The following is a 24403-nucleotide window of genomic DNA, read 5'->3' as shown; positions in this document are numbered from 1 at the left end:
GTTGTGAATTACGCTGCTCACTGCAGTACCTCTTTAAGTCTCAAGCGCATCTCACACTTGAATCTTACCGTGGATGCAGCTGGCATCCTTCCAGACATGAGCTGGTAAACAGTCTGCAGAGGGTCATTAATTGGGAGGCTGTTGGCAAATCTACAGAGACATTACACAGAAAAACAAAACAGAAGCAAGGGGTAAGCAGTTAAAATATACTTGAACACTCAGTAGCAGTTAATCTCGCCTAGTTTAAGAGAAGGAAATGCTATTTGAAAATACTACACTGAATAAGCAATTGTCCGGTGGATAATGTTAAAAAGCAAAACGTTACTAGTTAACTGGATCCACCACTCTGACACAGGTCAGTCCAAGCTGGGAAAAACCTCAGGATTCTCCCCATACCAGCTGACTAGACTCAGGACATGGTACCACAAGCTCAGGGAAGCTGAGAAAGGTTTCCTGTCTATAGACAAAGCACGCATGAACACATCTGCTTCTTCAAGGCAAAGAGAATGAAAGGTACCACAATGTTTCTTGGCTTTAACAAAGTTGACAGCTGGTTTTCTGCGCAGTGTTTTGAAAGCCTAATTGCACCTTTCAAGCCAGCCCACAGATGATAATGTTGAAATACCCCTTAAATAGAACAAGTAGCATAGAAAAACTTCTCAGGTTTAAGTTTACAGCCAGAAGGCCCCAGAATAAAGAGCAACAGATGACAACTGAATATACAGGTAAAATTAAGGCATAATTCTTGCATAAGCTACTAAGGATAACTCATGATTTTGGCGTTAAGATTTCTGAGCTCCAACTCTGCCTTATTAGCAGAACAGACAGTCACATTGTATGTACTAATAAGCAACAAGCAAAAGAGTACCTGGTCATAACTCTCGCATGTGTTCTGCTGTCCATTTTGCTGGCAAGTAGCAGAGCATGACCCCATAAACCATGCTTCATGGCAGACTCCAAAGCATCCTAATTAATACAGAAATCAGTTTTCTGGGGATAGCTTAACATACTAGTCCAATAAACAATGATTGTTTTACAGTAGTACTTTCTGTCTGAATGAAAAAAATGATTGTTTAGATCAAATGCTAGCACATGAATATAATTTTGGTTTATATTATAAACTGTAGGGCACAACATTTTTCCGTATCAGTGCAGTACAGTGCCATGAAATATTATACACACTGCAAGTTGCAAAAATGATTTTAACTGCTGTGTAGGGCTTTAAGATTTGTGAAAACTAAGTAAACAAAATAATAGTATAAGCATTCACCTTCTTGCGGCCATAAAGCAGCAACTCTCTGAATCTCTCTGTCTCTTTCTCAAGACTGTCAATGGCAGTTACAAGACTATCAGTGAGAAATGAGAGTTGGGCTTCACCAGATTCCTCTTCTACTTGTTCCAAAGCCTCATTAGTGAAATCAATCAAATTTGCCTCATTAGGGGACTTCCCCGGAAGCCACACTGTTTTATGATCTCGGAGCAAAAGTTCAGCCAGGTCTGTTCCCACAACAGTCTATATGAGTTAAGAAAAAAAAAAAAAAAAAAACGTTATTTCAACATTGCCATCATTTTATCTGTCACTTCAACAACAATGCATGAATATCAGCACCTCTGAGCACCTGAGGACAAGTGACCAGTTTACCTGTTCTATGAATCTGTGAACTATTCCAAGATATGCCACTATACACATAGTAGTGTCTTTTAAATAAATACCATTTTGTGTATAAAATATTTTAGGATAGACAAAAACTGAAGCAGTGAGACATACCCCATTTTGCCTGCACAACAGCACAATAAAGTCCCAAAGCAGACTTGCAGATTCTTTGTCAATTAAATTTTCATTCTTAAAGCACTGTGTAGCTTTATTTTGTGCAAAATTAATAACATCCACTTTATGGGTGTCATCCCTGAAAAAAAAACAACCATGAAGTTTTTAATGTAATAAATGTAAACATTCGGATCATTATTGTGATTAGTATGAGGAATAAATTTAAAACTCATGTATTATTTAAAGCAGGTGAAAAGCCATAAATATTTTGAGCCAGTTTAAATACTGTAATTTGCAGAGAAGTAAGAGTTTGATGAAGAAATGAAGTCTGAAAGAATGAAAGTTATTTTTGAAATCTGTAAGAACATACTTAGCAAGAGGACCAGGAAATGCTCTCATCTCTTCTTGCTCTGGAGAATGTTGTAACATAGTCTACAACACAAATAGAAACCATAGGAAACTCTTATAACTATGAATTTTGCTTTTTAACAATAAAACCCCCACACCTCAACATAGTCTATAACATAATTAAGCCTATTGCTCTTAAACAAAATACATATGGTGACTTGCAATATGCACAAGGGTAATAAATGACAAAATTTACTTCACACGGGAAGGCATTCTGTAGCAAAATAGAAAAATGTGGCTCACATCTCCTTAATAAGGAGGATTTTACCTGAACAAAATTATAAGGAGCTAGATGATCTACTACATCATCTCTCAGAGGAAAAGAAATTTTAAAGTTACTGCTTTACTTATGATTACAGCCCAAACAGATAAATATATGGATACATGTGCTGATATATTAAGAAAAAAAACAGTCAGGAAGGTATTGATCTAAGTTCTCTACTCCCCTTCCAAAAGAAGGGCCTGTATTCCACCAACTCCCCTTTTTCTTTTAAATTTTACCTCCATACTGTGTATTTCAACCAGAGCTGGCTGTCCTTCGGAAGGCAGATTTGGCAGCACTTTTATTAAGAAGCCCCCAGGACCAAACCTAGCACAGATATGAGGCACTGAAAACTTCTCGGGCGTTGAGGGCCTTAAAGGTGCTGAAAAGATAAAATAAGGACAAGTAACCTGTCTTGCAACTAAGTAAACTTGCTGATATATTTATACAGTTCAGTAATCCTGCAGTACCAGTGGAAAAAACCCTGCCATTTAATTTGGATAAACCTTATAAGCAACAATTAATCAGTTCCATTATAGTCCCAAAGATCTTCTGAAGATTTGCAACAAGAACAAAACTAGAGTATAGAACTTTAAAATCCACTCATTTTTCCAATGCAGGGGCTTTGATTGTTTGTATCGGACACATTTCTGTGATCCATGTATAAATATAGGACACACCTTTGAAGAGTTAATGATACACCTCAACATACACACTCAAAAGCTTTTCCAGAGAAACAGTGTTTTGTTCCAAACCAAAAGGGTAGGAAAAATTTATGGAAAAATCTGAAGTTTAACTTAAAGTTTAATCATTCCCCATGAAGCACAAGCAGTGTAGTTAAAAATCTATCTAAAAAGACATTTAGAAATGGGAGTATGCAGTATTTAATAGCAAACACTGTCTAGCTGCTACTGTTCTGTGACATACCCAGGTTTCAGTAAGCAAGTTATCCTTACACTGAAAAGGAAACAAGACTTTGTTCGCGTGTACATACACTGTAGAACATCGTTTTTTTCCCTGCTAACAGGCTCAATGAATACATGAAAGGCATCTCATACACTACAAATGCTAAAAGAAGTGCAAACTACTACTGGTAGACAACCTCACGAGCACAGTGCCTTCCCTCCTCCTTCCCCAGTTGTGCCAATACCTTGTTCTACAGCTGACCATCCAGTTTCGGTCGGGTAGCCATAATCTGTAAAAGGCTGTTGTCCATCAAAATTAGCAGCATATCCGCCATATGGATAATCTGTGTGGAGCGACACTGCCTGCGCAGTAGTTTCATACGTATTAGCCGTTAGATCATGATTACTTCTATACAGCTGGCTCTAAATAGATCGTATTAGTAATTGTTAGCAGAGAGCATGAAGTTACACAAAGCAAGCAATACTGCAAGCATGACTCAAGACAGTAAACATTCCTCCCGGCTTCAATTCTTTACACTGTTCGTAAACCAGGCTTACTACCAGCACTACATTTGACAAAGCTATCCTGCAAGACACCTGCAGCAATAGGCTATAGAAGATAATAAATAAATTTTAAGTGTTCTTCCTCAGCGTTTTTAGTACCATTTGATCTGTTCCCATCCAAGTATGTTCAGTTCTCTCACAACAGAATGTCTATGTGCTTGTATGAAGAATAACATTGTAAAATGTGTTATCGATTCAAGTGTTGCTGATACAGATTGGAATCAGTGTTCACCTCTGCTGTAACACTGACAGAAAGTCTCACCTGATTAAACCTGATGAATGCCTAAATGACTTCAGGTGCCTGAAGATTAACGCCTAAGTGATCTCCAGTACTATTTTCAATATTCCTAAATTAGGTGGTTTTCCAGTCTGAACTCCAATTAAGCTTCCAAGAAACATGATGAACCAACACATGAGACTACAGCTGAAATGACGCTTTCCATTCCAACTGGAACTGACACAGTCCAAAGATTGCACCTCAACCATTACCCAAATATTCTCTTTGTTTTTCAGGTATTTGTACTTATGGCGCAAGTAGATGAGCAGTCAGTTCGATTTGGGTTTTGCTTTTAAAGTCAAAATAACATCACACAAATATGTAGTTAGTCTTTTAATGGATCCCAAGTTCAGTAATAGCATTCATGCTTGTGATGAGAAAAAACAACCTAATACTGAAAGCCAGGCACATTATCAACTACTGCCAAGCACAGTAAGGGCAAAGTTCTCACAAACAGCGAATGGATTCAAGAGAGGAAATTTTCCATTTCTGTGTGTGTGGCAACTTGCACAGCTGAGTGCTGATTTTGGTTAAAGTACTCTTGACAACTGTGATAAATATTAAATTCAAAACTAACTTAACTAACTAAATTCAAACTTAACTTACAGAATAAGAGTTTTCAAAATACATATTCCCCAAGCTAAACCCAGACATATTTCCACATTTCTAATGTTTCACCCACCCGTAACATAGAAAAAGACCCAGCTCAGCTGAAAGAATACTTGATGTGACCATTTGAAACTCACTTGTTGAGAGCGAGAGCTGAAACTACTCTGGTGACTGTGAACACTGCGGGAGCTACGGAGACTATGCCCAGAATGTTCACTGTGGACACTGCGTCTATCAAATTCATCACCATAAGGATCTCTATGGGGTTCAGATTCATCATCAAAACTTCCAGTAAAACGAGGATCATATCTCCAGTTATCTTCATATCGATCATGTCTGAAGAACAAAGAAACACACAAGCAAAAATTAACATAGCCACCCCTATTCCTGAGGGAAGTGACTTCGCTGCATACCTGTCAAGAAGAAAACTGCACCTAACTTCAGACGGGCTTTTAGATTATTACCTAGATTGAGGTTTTTATTACAGTAAACAAACTGACATTTCTTCAAGAAGTTCATCCAGAATATTCAAGATCAAGACCAACATCACACTCAGAGTCTGTTCCAGGAAAACACACATAATGTTCACCCAATCTGAAAACAAGTCCTACTGCCTTAAATCCTTTTCTTAAGGGTGACACGACAGCTCATTTGGTTTTTCTCAATGATCTATGTTGAAGCTACAGAAAGGACTAGCAACATATACCTGTGAAATATGTGTAATACTGTTTTTCAATAGTCTGTTACAGGATGCATCTGCATTCCTACAGAATATTAAATATTTTATTTACAAAGCTGCACGATACCCTAAAATTCTGATGCCTGGTACAACTGTCACAACAGCTCATAATTTTTGAAGGCTTTGGGCAGATCTTCAGCAAATAAAGTAGTATTGCTGTTAGTGCACAAGCAAAGCCTCAGCCTTTGTTTTAACACTCACTGCCGTAACTTAATTTTCTGGCTGTGGGAGGAGCTCAGCCCTGAAGAAACCAATACCAGGTTCTCCGCCTTCACTCAGACATACGCACTAGTTCTCTGATCATCATCAGCACCTGGGCCCCGTGCTGGCCTACATCTGGAAAGAGCATTGAGGGAACATGAATCAAATGGACAAACCTGTTGCCATATGGATAAGCTTCTCTCTTCTGGTAAAGGTTGTGTTCAGCATCATACCAATACCTCTGATCATAACTTCTAGGATCTCTGTATCTGGGGTCGTATGCTGATGAGTAACGTTCCCAGCGACTTGGATCTTTGGAAAATTAAAAGAAATAGTGTAGGTATCAGAAGCCATCGCCTATAACCTTTTTCTACTCCTTTCTCTTTAATTACATGATGATTTGGTCCTGAAGCTTATAGCAAAACTAAAGTAATGTACTTAAAGCTACATAAATATCTCTACTAAATTTTACTTAACAAAAAAGCCAAAACAAAAACACAACTAAAAGAATCACTTGCACACCTTTCAAAGAAACACGTGTATTATAGCTAGCTAGAAACTCTTGAAGGGACAGTGTTTACCATCAGAGAGACAGATATTTTCTAACCACTTTAAAACTTGATCATAACATGATATGATAATAATAAATATTAAAAGAATCTTTGTGATCAGTCTTCAGAGTGTTGTGCTAAACGTCTCAGGATGTGGACAGATGTTGCTTAAAATCCTCCCAGGCACTATACAAGCAATTAGCTTCAGATTACCGATGCCAGTATGTCTCTGTGAGCATTCAGATAATTATGGACAAAACCAAATTCTAGTCACGAGTCAATTTCTGTTTACACCCAAGATTTACTTTAGAAGTCTGCCTGCAAGTTACACACCAAGGATACAGCCCAGTGAATGGCAGGCTTGCAACACATTGAATAAAACTATTCTGTAGACTTACAATGGTGTGCTTGCACAATGGAAAGGCAGACTGAAGGCTGGGAGTGAGGAAAAAACAATTTATTTTCTATTTACTACTTCTACTGAATAAAAAAACATACAGGAAGGATGGCATGGTATTAAGAACTGAAGTAGGCCCAAAGATCAATTTTCAGCAAGCATAACTTTATTCTTGCTGATTGTGGAAAGGATATCAGTTTTATTTACATGGAAAAATATAATAATTCTCCGATCTCAAAGTTCCTCTTCCCCATAAATCTTTGTTTAAACCTGCAATTTTCTATAGAAAAATTCAGAGTTCATTTTGACACCTTACCTCCATAATCATATGAGTTTGGGTAATACCCTGGATAATAATCACTCCATCCACTTTTTGTATAATAATCTTCAGTATACTCTTGCCTGAAAGAAAGCGCATAGATATAAATAGTTATTATTCGTCCTTCAACCTCTTCTAAGAACTATGCCACAAGGTAGAGTTTCATATTTAAAGTAATGCATTTAGAGGAAATCAAGGAATCATAAAGTTAAGACTTTACAAACCAATGCATCGCTAAATTGTTATGTGTCATAAAAAGCTAACAGCCCTTACTATACAGTAATCTAGTCGTTTTTGAGAACTGCTTTGGTGATAAGTTTAATTACTTATAGGCAATTTATCACAAAAACTAATGCTATAATTAGCATCCTTTGAGCTGTCTCAACAGAGAAGTTAGTAACTGAAGTAATGAAATAATTGTTCCCTCTGCTTTAACAGTGTTCTGTTATACAACTTATGGTGATGAAAAGAGGACTATGGTCTGGAGAAGAGGTCATGAAAACGGGTCAACACATGAACTAGCACCCTCATAGATAATTCTGATAATAGATTTCATCCTCCAGGGCTGCCATTGTCGCATCTGTCACCAGTGTTAAATACAGCCAGAAAAGAAACAAAACTGAAATGCACTACACCTTTCTTTGGTACCTGGCCAAAGAACTCAATACTGTACCGCCTTGTTCAACACAGAGCTGATGCCGATCTGCGACTGGCAGGCACACAGAATATTAACATTGTAGGGCTAGCAGTACCATAATCCCAGTGCTTTATTTGAATTCTGCACTCAGTCTGTTTCTCAATCTCAGCTTTTCAGCAGATGCAGCAATGTTTCGAGTGTTAGCACATCCTTACATTTAATACCTCAGTGAATAAACGAGATAGCGCTGAGATGCAACTGTAACACAGCACATCACTACACAACTAATTCCAGGCATCTTCTAAGTTATTGCCCTTTTCTTATCGAAGTCGGTGCAGAGATATATACAAAAGATAATTAGAATACTTTTGATGGAAAAAGAAAGATGTGGCCACTACTTGAAAAATCATGAACCTTTATTATATGCCATTTTTAGGACACCATCCCTCAATTTCTGAAAAAAGCTAGAAGATGAATGTTAGATGAAAAATGTAGTGTGTCTACATACATGTCTGTACACATATATGTGTGTACCTACACGTGTATGCACATACATGTATGTTTATATCTACACATTTGTATATACACGTGTGCATAGACTCACGAACACACGTATATATACACACACATGCACAGGAGGTAAAGATATTTAACGCAAACATGGAATGACAGGAGCTTTCATGCTCCTCTACAACTGATCATACAACTGATCGTACAAACTCCAAAGTGACCAAGTCAGTCAAGTGATGCTCCTCCCTGGAACATGTCGGAAGCTTGCTAACACAGCATCTCCCTCTGCAGAGGAGGCGATTTGATCTTATCAGATCAGGTTTATCTGACCAACCAATCTTCTCAGTCTCCTTCAGAAAAATGTTACTCCCTTCCCCTCACCAAACAGAGTTTACAAAGCTGCATCATCAATACTGGTACACTAAGGGTGAGTTTCAGAGGTGCTATCACACTGACTTTGCTACTCTTAGGCTCTGCTGCCCTGCAGTACCATACCACAGTCCACATCCGACTCCACTGTCACATCACACACCACTGACACAGCCACTCATAACAGGCTTTGATCTGCCCAATGCCACCTCTAGGAATTGTAACCTCCTTTAAAAAAAAAAAAGTATGTAAGAAGAGTACACACCAGGAAGTGCTACTAGAGGTTAATATCTCATTACACGATCTCACAGTGCACTTAGATTCCCTTAAGAAGATGACAAAAGTTATCACATGCAGTTACAGCCATTGTTTTGTACTCCTCAAGGCCAATATAGACTTCCTATCACCTTCTAGAGGTGGTAAGCAAAATGTTGTATTTTTAATTTGAAGGCTGCTCTATGAGCGAACTACCAACAACAACAAATACTGCAAAAGATTTCATCATTTCCAGACAGATAACCGGTGTTCTCTCTCAGAAACCTGCAAACCCACCCACCATATAACGCAATGGTAACCTTTTGTCATTAATTTGAAGTTCATACAAATCACTTATGCAATAATCATCAGAAAGCAGCAATCCCTGGAAGGTAATTTGCTGCTTCTTGCTTGAGAAATATTAGATATTTCTGCTTTTTATTTAGTATTTGCAAGTAGCATCTGAACACATTATTTCCCTCTCTCAGATTTTTTATTTCATATAATCAGACAGACCAAGGCTTTCAAGTTTTCCTAATTCGTGTGCTACCTGCATCAAAACCTGTAGGGAAGTCAGTGGGCAAAACATGCCCACGGTGCACCTTTGCTACAAGGACCACTGTTTGTTAGGGAGTTTTATGAGAAAGCTTATCCACACAGTTAAAGTAATCATCAGACATACTAATCTGACACAGAACCAGGATGTGTTCACTTCATTCACCATCTCTGTCTTCTGAACATCTGAAACACTGTCTATCAGTAGGCCACACGTACTGCTACGCTTGCTAGTCAAATCCCAGAACAATGTGCAAAAGTGCCATTTATTAACAGAACTGGGGGCTACTACTTAAGTGCTAGCCAGAAACTAAACTGCTATTGATTAACAAACCCATAGCCTGCTATTCCACAGCACATGTGAAAAAGAGCTAACCTCAGCACCGAGTCCACTGTGGTGACTTCCTGCCTGGCAGAAAAGCCAACAACCACCGAGAGAACTGAATGAAAGGAGTAATAAAGCCTTAGCAAGAGAAAAGACTGCAGAATCGTATCCCTTTCAGACACTGCATTTGATACCATCTGTTCCTATGGCAGCACACAATGAGTTTTTGAACTTCCTCACCGCGGCTTATGCTATAAAACTTCAACAGGCATCATTACACTCACTGCTTCAGGGTGTACCAGATCTTTACTCAATTTAAGAATTGCATACCTAGAAGGAGGCCTGTCAGAGCAGTGACTAGCTCTAGAACTAGGACGTTCAGGCTCAGAATACCGATAGCTCCCTGGTTCCATATAAGCAGTGCCGGTGCTATCATAGTGTCTGTACCGTGGGTCATACTGTCCGTAGCTATCCTCCTAGAAGAGAGATTGACATGTAAGGTAAGAGGCTTCCCACCGCCAAGAATAAACCTTTAAAACCAAACAAATCACCATACACACCACAGCTGTGATACCTGAAGAGATACACATCGACAGACTACAGTATACCTTTCGATACCTGTTGTGGCAAGTTATATTCAAGTCTATTAATATCCTAAACTTAAGAAAAAAGATTACATCTGGACTAAAGGCAGTTCAACCACTACACCGGCCACTCTGCTCAGCTGTCAGTAATTCAGGCAGCAGATGGGAACCAAATTTTAACACCTGGACAGCTAAAACAGTTATAACTGCCAACTTTTTCCAAAGAACCAAATAAATTGCTATCAGCCAACATCTGTGCCAACCGGAATTAGTATTAGCAACTACTTTAAGTTTTTATAATCTCTGTAATGTAAGTTTTGTTACTGCTATCCAGATTTTCCCTACAATTAAATACATAACATCAATGATATATTGAACATTGATCATGACAACTGTTTAAACCCCTAATTCAAAGATGAAAATTACTAATACATTCTGAAGGGGGAGGAAGGGAAAAAGAAAAACTTACCATGTAATAAAGATGAGCTGCTGTTCTAGGGTCTGTAGGAGGATAAGGTGGCGGATATGGAGGCTGGTAAGCATCGTAAGGATGTCTATAGTAGTAGTAAGGGTTCTGGGGTGGACCAAAGGCATCCTGAGGAGTCTGAGGCAGGGGTGGACGCTGCAGGTCTTGTTGCACACCTGGCATGACTGACTGACTGGTGGTGGTCGAAGGGGCTGTGGAAGCCGGAGCACCTGATGGCTGTCCAGATGCCGGTGGCTTATCAGGACTCATCTGGTCGTACCTTGTTGTCAGCTGTGCTGAACTTGCCTCTTGGGGACCCACAGGTTGAGGATGGTTACTCAGCACCTGGTTCTCACGCTGCTGTGACGCCTGCATGGCTTTAGTCCCTGGGGCAATCTGGTAGTTCGAAGGACCTGAGGACTGCCCAGATGATGTTGGTTGTTGCATTTGAGCTACCTGCATTTGCGGTTGAGATGGCAACGCTCCCTGTACAGCTCTGTCTGAGAGAGCCTGATGCTGTACATCTTTTGTCACCTGTTGATAAAAATTTTGTTTGTCATGCATCTCAGGACCCACCTGACCAGCACTACCAGCTGACTGTTGAGGATATACTGGACCACCAGAAAGCGACTGATTATGCACCTGTACAGAATTACTTGCACTGCTTTTCTCCAACATCCGTGACACTGTGAAGTCAAGCACTCCAGCAGCTTCTTCTTTGCTATTTGAATGATTTGCAGAATTATTAGCCTGTACTACAGAATTAACAGGGGATACTAGTGCACTTGCACTTCCACTAGGGAGACTCGTCCCAGGAGAAACAGATGAATTAGACCCTGGCTTGCTAGCAAATTCAGGAACAAAACTTTCCATATTAACATTCTTTTGCCCTTCTGGAGCCAAATTAAGCGGAGTTTTCATGAGCAAGTTTGCAGGCTGATTAGAAGCAGTATCAGAGGAATTAACAGGGCTCTGTAATAAATTATGTCTTAAAAGATTAGTATTTGGAAGTGCATTAACTAACAGAGATCCAACTTGCATCACAGGTAATGGCACGTTTTCCCCAGAAATGATCCCACTAGCATGTGAAGTTTGGGGACCCATTGCAGGCTTGTCCCCAACTCCAGAGTCCTTCATTGGCTGATTGTTTTCATTGCTGCTTAGCTGATTAGATAGAGAAATAGAAAAATTAATTGGCTGAGCCAAGTTATAGCTTTGATTAGGCTGAGCAATCAGGATAGGTTGATTTTGCAAAGACTCTGTAGGTGGAGAAGACAACAAACTTGCATAACCAGAACTTGCCTGAGACTGAAGAGCCTCCTCTTCTCCCATTTTGGGAGGATTCTCAAGATTTTCCGAAGATATATTTCCATCTTGGGAAAGCTGCACAGCAATAGTCCCTGCTTTACTTGGCTGCTGATTAGACAGGCCTTCTTCTGGTGGCTGAATGACTTCTACAGTTTGTTTGGCAGGTACATACACTGCAGGAGCTGCAGGAGCTAGAAGAACATTTCCCCCAAAATTAGGTAACTCATTATGAGCCCACAGAGTTGTCGCTGGGCTATCACACTTCTTAACTGCTCCCTGAGATCTTGTTGAGGACCTTCTCTCAGATATTGACTGTATGTTTTCCATAACAGGTCCAGAGTGCAACACATTTCCAGCTTCACCAGTGATTGCAAGAGGCAGTGGGTGTACCTGAGGCATGAAAATAGTTTCCAGATTATCTGGTGGCTGTTCAAGATTACCTGGAGATGCAGCTGGTACAGCTGCATTCTTCTTGATATTCTTTTGGTTTGAGTGATTCTCTCTTAATTCAACCACCATCTTTGCTTGATCAATCTCAGCAGGTTTTATACCAACTCCATGGGACCTCACAGGTTCGAAAGAACTATTTGCACTTGTCTGAAATACTCCTGTAGGCTTCGGAGGACTTGGAGTTGGAGGTTGGGATAGATTACTGTGGTGGTAGTTCTTGCCCAGGTTTAGCTCACTTGAATCGCCTCCCAAAGGAGAGGAGTCAATCTGTTTAAAGAAGCTAGCCGAAGATTCTTCATCAGGCTTCCCACTTTCTTGCTGAATAAACGTACCGACTTGCTCTTGAAGTCTTGCTGAGCTAGAAGTGCTCCTGTGGCTAATGTTGCTATAGTTTGAAGATACACTATCTGGTCGGACAGGATGAGGTAATGAATCAGGTGCCTCCAAATTTGGTCCTCCTTCAGCATGGCTCACAACAGCATTCTTTGGAAGCATCTGACCTGGAAACGATCCGTATCTGTACAGATCGGGACCAGCAGCAGGGGATGAAGCACTGAGATTCTGAGGTTCACTTGGCAGCACTTCTTGATTCTGAATGCACTCCAGGTTCTCAACATTTTCATACTGTGACCCACCATTCCCAGACGTGTCACCTATACATGCTTTGTCATCACTAACAAACATAGAGTGCTTAGCAGCCTGTGTCTCCTGCTGACTGACAATTTTAGAAAAGTACTGGACATCCATTCCTTTTTGTACCATCTCATTGGCTGAACCTGTACCAATCTGCGCCTGAGAGAGAACACTAGCTGCAACCCGCTGAGGATGCATTGGCTGGTGATACAAGGATGCTGAATTTGGCTGAGAAGCATCAAACTCCGTTTTCTCAACTATGTAATTTTTTTCAGTTGAAAGTATTTCTTCATTTTCTGTCTCATCCCCTTTGAAAAACATGGAGAGAGTTCCTGAATCTCGATCTGTGGGAATAGGTCTATTTGATGTTTCAGACATACCTGGAGACTGGTTTTTGGGGTTATTTTCCTGAGCTGTGGGAATGACAAAACTGGAGTCTTGCAATGGTGGCTGTGGGTAAAACTGTTCCTGGTAAGGTTGATTTAACCAAGCGTTAGTCATTTCTGTGTTCTGCCTAAACACATTTCCAGGCTGGATGCTGTTCACATGATGACTGCTATTTGCAGAGCCATTTTTCCCATTCTTTTCACAACCAACGGATAAAGGCGTTTGCACGATATTTTGTGGAATACCTTGGTGTACAGGGCCCTGCTGTGGGGGTGGATGAGTAGCGCTAACAGAAGACTGAGAAACATTATGAACGTCAATCTGAGAAGATGGCTCAGGATAGGGCACAAAATTTCGAACTGGAGACTGCAGGTTACCTTGAACAGGCCTCCACTGAGACATAGGCTGCTGAGGAGGTGGAGGCAAGAGTGCTGTTGCAGTGGGTCCTGAAGGAACATCATTTGGATCTCTAACAACATCTTGTCTACCTCCAGGTTTGTTTGACGTGGACACTGTTCCAGGATGCACACTGAAAGAATTTTCAACTGCTGCTCCTGTATTATAATGCAATGGTACTGCAGGCCCACGGAGTCCAAGATCTGCATTTGGATGCACTTCTGTATTACTATTTATAACATATCCTGGGGACGGCGAAGGAATCGGAACATTAGAAAACGTACTTGTATTTATTCCTGGTTGAGATACAGGAGCTGATAAAGACATATGTGGTCCATGAGGATTGTCCCCTGCACGTGATGGAGAAGTATGCATGACAGCTGGCTGCGGAAACACTGCTGGGGAAGAACTTTGCATAACCAATGCATTGCCCTTGGATGGATTATCTAAAGGGGAACTCTGTGGAGTTTGTCTGCCAAATGCAAAAGGGTCTGTCACAGGCTGCACTGGGGCAGCTGTTGCATTTGCTCGTTTACTGAGCGAGCTGTTTCTCCAGTACATGTTCCGAGCAATGCCTGCAGGAGGTGGAGCTGCTGCTCCTGCTGCAACAGTCTGTGGAGGCTGCTGCATGATGGCCTTCTAGCAGGGTCAGATGCTAGATGACAAACTAGTAGTGGATGCTGTAGACAGATTCCTTCTTCCACCCTGTTAAAGCAAAAAAGACAAGAAGTCAGTTTCCTTTCTCACAAAAAAATGCTTAAGTGCTGCATGTATTATTTTAGGAAAAAAAAATACTCAAATAACTTGAAGTGGAAAATGTCTCTCTATTCTCCAGAATACGTAAGAAATTTACATATAACATTGCATTTCTAAATCCAAGTCCGGTATTAATGAAGTTTAATGTCATGTGGTAACAATGCACACTATTTAACAACTGCATTAACAAATAGCTTCAAGTAAGAGTAATTAAACACAGTTCAGTCCTGTACAAATGTTAAAATCTCAGACTGTTAAAGCACCAATGGTATTAGTGTTACATTTCCCCAAATTTGTTCCAAGCAGAAGCATGCATCATAGACAAGACACAGCATCAGTCAGCCTACAATACAACCTGCAAGCACTATGGCAAGCTCAATTCAATTACAAAGAGTCGAGAGATTATTATATAACCAATTCGGTTAGAGACGATCTTCGGCTCTGTTGCACTGTTGCTCGGTGTGAATGGACCTTTTTTTACAGGCAAGATGAGAAGCAAGCATCTCAAGAAGGAATTCATCAGATGTTATTCCCCTCAACAGAACACAGGGCATTTTTGTTTTAATAAAGAAAATATTCTGTAGGACAGTATTATTTATTTTGAGAAAAGTAACTGGGTTTTCATCACAAATATTCTCTCTTCTAGATGAATGCTGCATAATAGTAAAACTGCATGTAAGAATATAAAAGACAATCAACTCCATCCACCTATTAATTAATCAATGTTCTTGCTTCAACACTAGTAGGACTTGGGCACAGTATCAGAGTTACATCTGTATTTCAGGGTGGAAAGGACAGGCATAGAAGTATTCCAACATTGCCAGCAAGAACTCCAAACAATACCAGTTAGGAATTTGGTACGTAGTTCAGCAAATTATTCAGGAACATGTATTTTTCAATTTTATCACCCCTTAACAATCTGGGGAGGAGGGAAGCTGACAAAACTAGAGTTCTTGTTCAGTAATTGTCTAGTTCAGCTCAGTGAAGCTTTAGCAACATGTGATACGTTTTGTTTTCTAATAGTACACAACAAATATGGTTTCTATCACGTAAAGTACCCACAGCAATTGTTTCACACCAGATACACTTCTGTTTATAGAAGACAGACAAAAGTTGTGCAATTTTTAGTTTGTTCTTTTTTTTTAAGATTCAGCATCTTCTCAGTAAGAGTAATAAAATGGGAAACCAGAAAAGTCAGATGTTTGTAAATCAAGCCAAAATTCTAATGGCTATAGAGAACTTCAAATGCAAAACACTTCTGCTTAACAAAAAATACATATTGAGTGAACACTGAATAACTACATGTATTTCATAAAGATTTATAAACAAAAAAATCCAACTAAAAGCATACTGACCAGTACCACAGCATGATCTATACAGACTTTATCAGACATCAGTACAACTTACCCTAGGGAAAAATTTCTTCTACTCATCACTGCAGAACCCAACAGTCCTATGTGTAATCCAGGTCCCTCCTTCAGAGAGCCTGAAGTACCAGCCAAGAGAGACAGTGTCTCTCAATTTCTCCCCCATGTCCATATATTTCCTAGCCATATCTTAAGTTAAGACTTTGTAAATTTGTTAAAATTTGTGTATTGTTAAAACAGAACATCAGAAACTGACTTCAACAGAAAAGCATTAAATGGAATGCTTCCTTAGTTTCATGCATTACTTGGATTTGTCTTCAACATTCTTTTTAAAAACACAGCTGCCTGTTGAATTCCTATCAAGAAATACTCACAAAAAGGCTTTAGTGCTTTGCAATCTGTTCTCCCGATACAATACCGAGGTGAAGGTTTCCCAGCTGGCCACGCTTACTGTCAACCATGTTACCAGGAAACCCTGCCTTAACACCCACCTGGGTTTCCACATCCTTAAGAAACCCCAGGCTGTTCTGGACATCCCCATTTATTTTTTCACCATGTTCTTTACTGTATTAACCTAACTGCAAAAAATCCTCCCTGCCCTCCAAATAAACTAGTGCTTTTATACAACATACTGTGAAGTGGGGAGGAAAAAAAGGTAATTGAAACACATGTCAAGCCAGTTACCTCTTGGAAAGCACTAACTTAACTGAACAAAATGTTGATATCTACCTAGCAGTTCTGTTCTCAATAGAAAACTTGTTTCTGAAATACAGTTGAGCACAAAAGCCAACTCTTTTTACAACTCAAATATCCACTTCCAAATTTCTAATGTGGACTTCATTCCTTACAGTCTTATCAGATGTACACAAAGAAAAAAATCCTAATACTTCACCACATTTTTGTAACAACCAGTAGCAGTAATTAACCAATTAGAATAAGTGTAGACTTCTACTTTAAAGTGCTGGCTTGCCATTCCTATAACAAGATCTCTAATGTTGCATTACAGAAGTTCAATACGAAGGTATCAGATTCCTTACAGAAGGAAAGTTAATATTAACAGACTGCACACAGTAGTAAAAGCATGCAAGATTTGAAGAATTGAGTCCAAATAAAATGAATGTGCCCATGTCAGGTAATTTAAACAGAAGATATCAACTCGGTGATAGTGATTCTCCCTGCCCCCAATCCAATATTAACAGAAAAGCTGGTATTAAGAAGTTTACAAACGAGAAATAACTATGTAAGTTAATAGCAATCCATCTCTGCTTTATCTAGCTTGGAAATTCATAACTTTCAGCAGGTTTATTAGTAGATAATGCAGAGCAGCCTGCTAAACATTAGTCACCAGAAATAACAATTGCAGAAGGTGTTTCCAACCATGCCAAGAAAATGTTACCAAAGAGGAAAAAAAAGATTAAAACCACTCTCTATACAAGACCATCAATAAATTTCACCTGACGACTCTATAGCCATGATTAGTTTTAAACTCCTCTGAAAATTTATCTGCATAAAAGAATAATTTATTGGGGGGGGGATTAATTTAATCCTATCTCCAAGGGACATAAGATAAATAAATTACTCTTAAACAAGAATAAGTATGCCCACAAAGCAGGTTACAGAGTACTAATATTAATTTTCATGTGTGCCCATATATACACACATGTTTGCACACACCCGTGCACATACTAAACAACAGATAACGTGTTACAGAATCAAAGAATCACAGATTCCTAACAACGAGAACAAAGTGAATAAAAAAACCCACTGTGATCCCAAAGACAACAATAGCTGGAAAATAAGATTTGCAGCTTTAAAGTCAGTATCTGGGACACTAGTTTTTCAGACATTTTTTTCCTATGCAGACAGCTGCACACCTGCACACATGTGGATGGCACTACATCTTTAGTACTGCCGATGGCTTCCCACCGGCTTTCTCAGAAACGGCGACAATAGTTACAAATGTTATGCAGCACAAATAGCTCTTTAGGAATCAAAATCACTGAATTTAAGATGATTCATAGAGAGCGGCAGCATAAAACATTCCCATTTGTTTTGTAAAGGAGACTGACTACCAGCCCATCACACCAGCAGGTCCTGAACACTCTCAGGCAGCCGTACTACTGAGTCAGCACCAGTTGCTACTCCAGCAAAGCACACACCTATGACACCTGACAACTAGACAGCCCCGAGACGCGAGAAGTATTGTGTCTCGACAAAGGAACTACACGATAACGAACGTCAGACGATACTTTTGACTTTTGGAGCACTTTTTCTCTCCCTCTCCCCTCCCAGCCCCCGCATGAAATCTTACTCGGAACGCCTGCAGCGTGCGCTCCTGTCCCACCGCGGCACTGAAGGCGACCCCGAACAACCCAAACCCCGCAGGAAAGCCGCCCCGGCAGCACAGCCCTACTGACTACGGCACCGTTCCACCGCTTCGCCCCTCCTTGCGGTCCTTGCTCCAACCGGGAGCAGGGACCGAGTCCCGGGATCGCCAGCGACCCTCCACCTTCCTGCCCCGAGGCCCACCCGTGCTGAGGCACGGCGGCACCGGGCAGCTCCAGCCCCGGGGCCCGCACCTCAGGCCCTGCCGCTCCTCACGCAGCCCTCTCGGCATTCCCCAGCCCTCCGCCTACCCCCGGCCCGGTGCCCCCCCTTCCCTCAACCACCCCTCGCGGTACCTAGCAGCCCCCCCTCGCCGACGGAGGCCCCTCAGCAGTGGGCGCCGCCCCCCCTCACGGCCGCAGCACCGGCCCACTTCGCCGCCATCTTGGAACATCCGGCTGGGAGTTCCGCCGCCGCCGACGTGTCACGCCGCGTCGCGCGATGACGCCACGGCCGCGCGCGCTTGTTTGTGTTTTTCTCCCGCCGCCTCCCCCTTCCTCCCCGGTCTTCCGCGTCCCTTTAAAAGGAAAAGGGGGACGGCAGAAGTGTCAGAGGGTAAAAAAACCTCAAACACTAAGGGCGGAAGCGGTCTCGATAGCGCCGGCCTTGTAGCGTCACGGCGCAGGCGCAGTGCGGCTCCGGACTGGGCTGTCGCCGGTTCGCGTCCTGGCTGGGGTGGCTCTGGGCTCGGGAATCGCTGGTTCGAGTCCCGCCTGGGTCTTCATGGCTCCCCGGGTCGGCACGGCGCTGCTGGCTGTACCCTCGGCGGGGCCCTTTTCCCCGGAGGGGACCCACTCTGCCGAGCCTCTGTCCGCCGCAGGCCTCGCTCCTACCGGCCGGGGTTTGGCGGAGCGAGGCCCGCGGAGAAAGGCCGGTCTCCTCAGGTAGCCGCCGGGTACGGCGCGGTGCGGCCCGGCCGAGCGTCCCCCGGTACTTCCGAGCCCTCGGGTTTCCCGGGGCGGGTGCAGTGGCGGAGGCGGTCGCCAGGGCGGGACAGAGGGCCGTCGACTCCGGCCAGGCCCCGGCCCCGACCCCGCTTAGGCCTGTTTCTGTCGGGGTGGGGGAAGCTGAGGGCAGAGGGGCGGGCACCCCCCGGCCCGACCCCTCTGCGAAGTCCCCGTCCCGCAGGTCCGTGGGGGCTTACTTTGTGAGGGGATTTTAATCACGGGAAGGGACGTTAATCGTGCAGAAGGCTGGCCTACAAGTGTCCAAAAGCTGAAGGGTGGCAGATGCCTGGGGTCAGGCCTGCCCCACGCAGCTATCCCTGGGGTGCACTAACTTAGAGGCTTATACAAGCACTTCTTCAGAGAAACGTATGTTCGCGTGGTGTTTTGGTTGTTTTTTTTTTTCAGACAAGAGCATAGTGATACCAAGTCGAAGGACGTAATGGTTCCCTCCCTAGAGCAATACAGCTAAATTTCGAGATGTTTTACGAGCGGATAGGTCAACCAGTTGCTATGCTTGGGTAGATAAAAGGAAGTTTTGAGATACAGTATCCTTGAGGGGTAGATAAGGAGGACAGGCTGGAATGAGCTAGTTTTGTGTAGTTAGGTGTCGTGTTATTAAGCCAAAGGGCAAAGAGAGCATGCGTGAAGATGGAGTTCAATCAGTGGCCACGGTGAGGAAGACTATCGACGACCACCAGAGGGTCCTGGAAGACCACCAATAGACATAAATGCGCATGTGTCAAGGATATTTCCATATATTAATGAGTTCTGGGACATAGTATGAATATGTTAATCATTTCTCAGAAATGTAATGAATATGTATCTTTTGATTGCATATAACCTTTGTAGTTGAGCAAGTGGGTGCGCACACTAGGTGGAGTGATGCCCCGTGCGCCTGGCGCAGCAATAAAGAATGCCTGCTTTCTAAAACTCCAAACTGAGTCTTACAGAGTTATCATTTTGCCGACTTACGGTAACAGTAGTGTGATATCAAACAGTTATGTGCAAGTCTAAAGATTTTCCTCCACTCTGCTCTGTGTTCCAGTCTGCTTTGAGGGTCTATTTCACACTAACATGAAGCTTTTAAGAGGGAATCCCTGTTCAAATGCAAGGAGGAGGTGTCTCGGTTACCAGGTTTGTACCCAGGCGGTGGCTGCTGTGCCAATATTGTCTCACCCTGCACCCAACAACAAGTCTTGGAGGGGAAAATACAAACCACCTAAACAAACATCTTAATCAAGGGTCATTATCAGCCCAATCTGCACGCTTGATCATTAAAGCGGGGCAACATCCTCAAAGCCCAGTCCAAGCAGGGGAAGCAGCACTTTGATGCTGGTGTGGGAACCAGAGGCAGCGCTGTGATTTTTCAAGTGCCTTTCATCTCCCTCTTTTGTAGGAACATTCTTATAAACCAGCTTGTCAAATACAATTTCCCTGCACAGGCACGAATTGCAGATAAAGCCTGGTTCTCCCTTGATATTTCCGCCAACAGGTGTAATCTGAGGAAACATGATTTTAATTAGCCTGATTTGCTTCTTAAAAATACATATATGTTCTGTGAATACCATCAACAGCTTACATCTGGCTTTATAACTATATATTTACATTACATATCTAACCCTCTTCATGTACACCTATACACATACATACGCAATGCAAACACTAATGATGGGATCTCACCTTTGCTGTTCTCCTGAGAAGTATGTGATTAGAAAGAATTGTCACATTAGGACATTCAGTCCCTTTTACCCTGAAGGTTTCTAGCTGATTTGCTGTACTCAGCAAATGCAGCCAGTTCTGGACTTGAGAGTGATCCATTACAAATGAAAAGGCTCGCTGGCGGGAGGAGGACAGCATGCGTCCCTCTCTCCTGCTTCATCAGCTCACTTGGGGCACAACACAAACGATAATCACCTTTTCCCTTTAAGTCCTGGTAATTTATTCCGCCGTCAGGTTGCAGGCAACCATAAACACAGCCCTGGCCCAGGAGCTTGCTATTGAAAAGATCATTCTCTGAGTTCAGAAACAGAGAAAACGGCTAAAGGAGAGTTTTGCGTATGAGTATGGGTATTCTGTATCAGGTGAGCCAGCTCGGACAAGCTGGGCTTCATTTATTTACTCATTTAGTTGTTGTGATTATTCAGACTACCCCAGCCACATTAACCCGTGTGTAATTCGAGAGGCTGCACATTGGATGAATTTTGTACATTCTTAAGGGGGTGATCGGAGCTGTAGTAACAATTCAGCAATCAGGGTTCCAGCAGCTGTTAGCAACTTTCTGAGCGAACACCAATAGCCTGGAGGGAAAAGCAATACAGAGTAGCAATTTCTAAATGTCCCATCTAATTGAGCAGGAATAATGAAAACAAAGAATAAAAAAACCCAAGCCCTCCAGCATGTAAATAGTTCAGACGCACGGATTCCTCACAGCATCAACAGACTTGCCATCCGAACAGCTCTGTGCTAATCTTGTTTCACGCAAACACTTCTGAACACTTCCCTTGGCATGGGCTGTAATTTTAGTGCTTCTCGGCCTTTTTAGAATCACAGAATCATAGAATGGTTTGGGTTGGAAGGGACCTCAAAGATCTCCCAGTGCCCCCCCCTGCCCTGGGCAGGGCCACCCCCCCCCAGCCCAGGTCGCTCCCAGCCCCGTCCAACCCGGCCTTGAACCCCTCCAGGGATGGGGCAGCCACAGCTCCTCGGGGCACCCTGCGCCAGGGGCTCACCACCCTCACAGTGAAAAGTTTCTTACTAATATCTAATCTAAATCTCCCCTCTTCCAGTTTGAAGCCATTCCCCCTACATGCCCTTGGAAAAAGTCCTTCTCCAGCTCTCCTGTAGGCCCTTTAGGTACTGGAAGGCTGCTATAAGTTTCTCCCCAGAGCCCTTATTTTTCACCGGGAATGCTAAAACAACTGTGCTTGCCATGACCCATTCATCCCTCAGCACCTTCTGTTGACGTGAGAGCTTAAAATTCAGCTCCCAACCAACATGAGGTAAAGATGAACTTGTGGTTGGACACTGTGGGTTGGTTAGAGGGGACTGGGGAAAGGCAAATCCTTCTGGATAGAGTTGGTGGGAAAGCCCTAAACATGGAGGGAGGGTTTGAAACCAGCCGTTTCTCTCATTTAACTTTGCCTCAGTGCCATCTGGGGATCTGTGACCCCACGATCATCTCAAGAAAGCAGGAACGAGGGGCCAGCAGGAGTTTGTGGGTCACCAGACACCTTCATAAATGCAAGAGTGATTGGGGCTAAACACTTCAAACTGTGTATCCTTACTCCGATACTGCTTAGAAAACCTTTTCTGATTTCTAATTTGAATTACCTTGTGGCCAATTTATTAGTACCTATTCAGGTGCCAATGCAGACCTTTCTGTTCTGCCTCCTTCCCTCGTCCCTCTGACCTATCCTCATGGAAAATTACGTGCTTTGCAGCCCCTCACCTCTTAAATGTATTTAGTTGCCTCTTGCAATGTCACCTTGTTTTGCACATCCTCATAACCCCTTGTTTTAACCCATTCCAGGCCAAATTCCCGCCTTGACCATGTGCGACCAGAGCGTTGCACAGCAGACTAGATAGAAGAGAGTCTTTCTAATGCCTCACGTTGGCCCGAGCATCTCCCAGTCCCGCTGGCAGCCCGGAGGCATGCCGTGCTTGCAGCCAGCCATGGGCACGAGCGCTGGGACCTGTACGTGTGGGAGAAGCCTGGAAGGACGGGCTGCGTGGGGACATGGCGGGATGTTCCCTGAGGTGATTCATGGGCAGCACATGTGTGAATCACGGCGAAGGCAGACGCACTTCATCTAGCGTATCCCAGATGGGATGCAGCGAGACACAACCGGGGGGAAGAGCACGTCTCAGGAAGCCCATCTCCAGGGTGTCCCTTGAGGTAACGAGATCCTCACTGGCGAACCACATTTTGCAGAGGAATGAGGGATTTGTCTGCAGTTAAAATACCTGTTTCCACGGAGTTTGCAGGGAGTGCGCAGTGGCCCATCGCCTCCCCGACCTCTGACGGCGCCGAGGTCCACTGCCGCTGGGCGGCACATCAAATGCCCCTGCTGCAGCACCAGCTTCTGAGCGGTTGTACAGCAAATGTCTGGTGGCCCCGAATCTGTCTGGGGCTGGATACCGGCTACGTGTACACACATGCCCGCTCCCTCCCCAGCCGCGGAGTGGAAAATACCAGCATTCCAGGAGTTACCAGGCTTATCTCATTTGGGAGGAGGTCCACGGCTCAGCTATTTATATCCAGTTATTTGGGGACTTTGCAGCTGCATTTGGACTACAGAGTCCCTGTGGGGAAGAGAAGGAATTAAATTAAATTACCTTAAAAATCTTGAGCGCAGCAAGGACAGCAAAGGCTTCTGCGCGGGGTTTGTGCCCGGAGTGGCATTAGTGAGAGGTTCCCGCGGGCGCTGCTGCCCCTCGGCGGTGCCGGCGGATGGTTTCCCAGTTCCTATCTGTGCCCGCCGCCACATCTGAGAGCCCGGCCATATGCTCAGCGCCGTGTGTGAAGTAAGAAACACTATACATAACTCACACCACCACTCGTAGAGGGCTGCGTTTCCATAGGCGCTATGTAATTGAAAGCACGTGGCCGGTTTTTACCCTTGGCCGTCTCATCAGCCAGAGAACGCTCCTAAAAAAACTGATCAGAAAGCAAAGTTTTAAAATGACAGAATACAGCACTTTGGACAGATGTGAGTGGCGTTCTTAAAAACCGCTTTTCACTGTTTTGCCTTTTAGATGCTGACCTAATGGCAGAGGCCTGAGGGGACATCCGAGCATCCACAAGGACCGTCTGGGCAGAGCCCGTCCTGGCCGAGAGCCTCGCGGAGCTCCTCCTGCCTTGCTCAAACCAGACGGCTCAAGGCGGCGAGAGTTTTGCACAAGGAGAAGGTTTCATCGTCCAAAGCCCTACTCTGAGCTTTAACGCAGAGGACAAGACGTCAGGAAAGCGCCGGTAGTCTGTGCCGAGAGGGAGCCCTGCAGCACTGAACAACAGCGGGTCTGGAGCCCAGACCGCAACCAATCCGTAACAAAAGCACTAAGTTCCAGTTTTAG

At 43.2% G+C, this 24403-nt stretch overlaps 1 protein-coding gene across 1 annotated transcript in view; it reads right to left on the bottom strand.

The window, feature by feature from the left end:
- Positions 1-18770, bottom strand: part of SEC16A (SEC16 homolog A, endoplasmic reticulum export factor) — a 30626-nt gene extending 11856 nt beyond the window's left edge. The window contains exons 1-13 of the mRNA XM_082492460.1: positions 18680-18770; positions 10705-14580; positions 9982-10127; positions 6998-7083; positions 5910-6045; positions 4931-5129; positions 3589-3766; positions 2678-2820; positions 2139-2200; positions 1769-1907; positions 1271-1513; positions 869-966; positions 69-150 (exon numbers count right to left, since the gene is read on the bottom strand). Of these exons, the coding sequence (XP_082348586.1) occupies positions 69-150; positions 869-966; positions 1271-1513; positions 1769-1907; positions 2139-2200; positions 2678-2820; positions 3589-3766; positions 4931-5129; positions 5910-6045; positions 6998-7083; positions 9982-10127; positions 10705-14505 (5313 nt within the window). The 5' untranslated portion in view covers positions 14506-14580; positions 18680-18770. The remainder of the gene's footprint in view (positions 1-68; positions 151-868; positions 967-1270; positions 1514-1768; positions 1908-2138; positions 2201-2677; positions 2821-3588; positions 3767-4930; positions 5130-5909; positions 6046-6997; positions 7084-9981; positions 10128-10704; positions 14581-18679) is intronic.
- Positions 18771-24403: the final 5633 nt, after the last annotated feature.

Source organism: Vanellus vanellus (genome assembly GCF_965231255.1).
Source record: "Vanellus vanellus genome assembly, chromosome: 18".
Taxonomy (NCBI): Eukaryota; Metazoa; Chordata; class Aves; order Charadriiformes; family Charadriidae; genus Vanellus; species Vanellus vanellus.
Note: the sequence above shows the minus strand (reverse complement) of the source record. Positions and strands in the feature narration are given on the sequence as shown.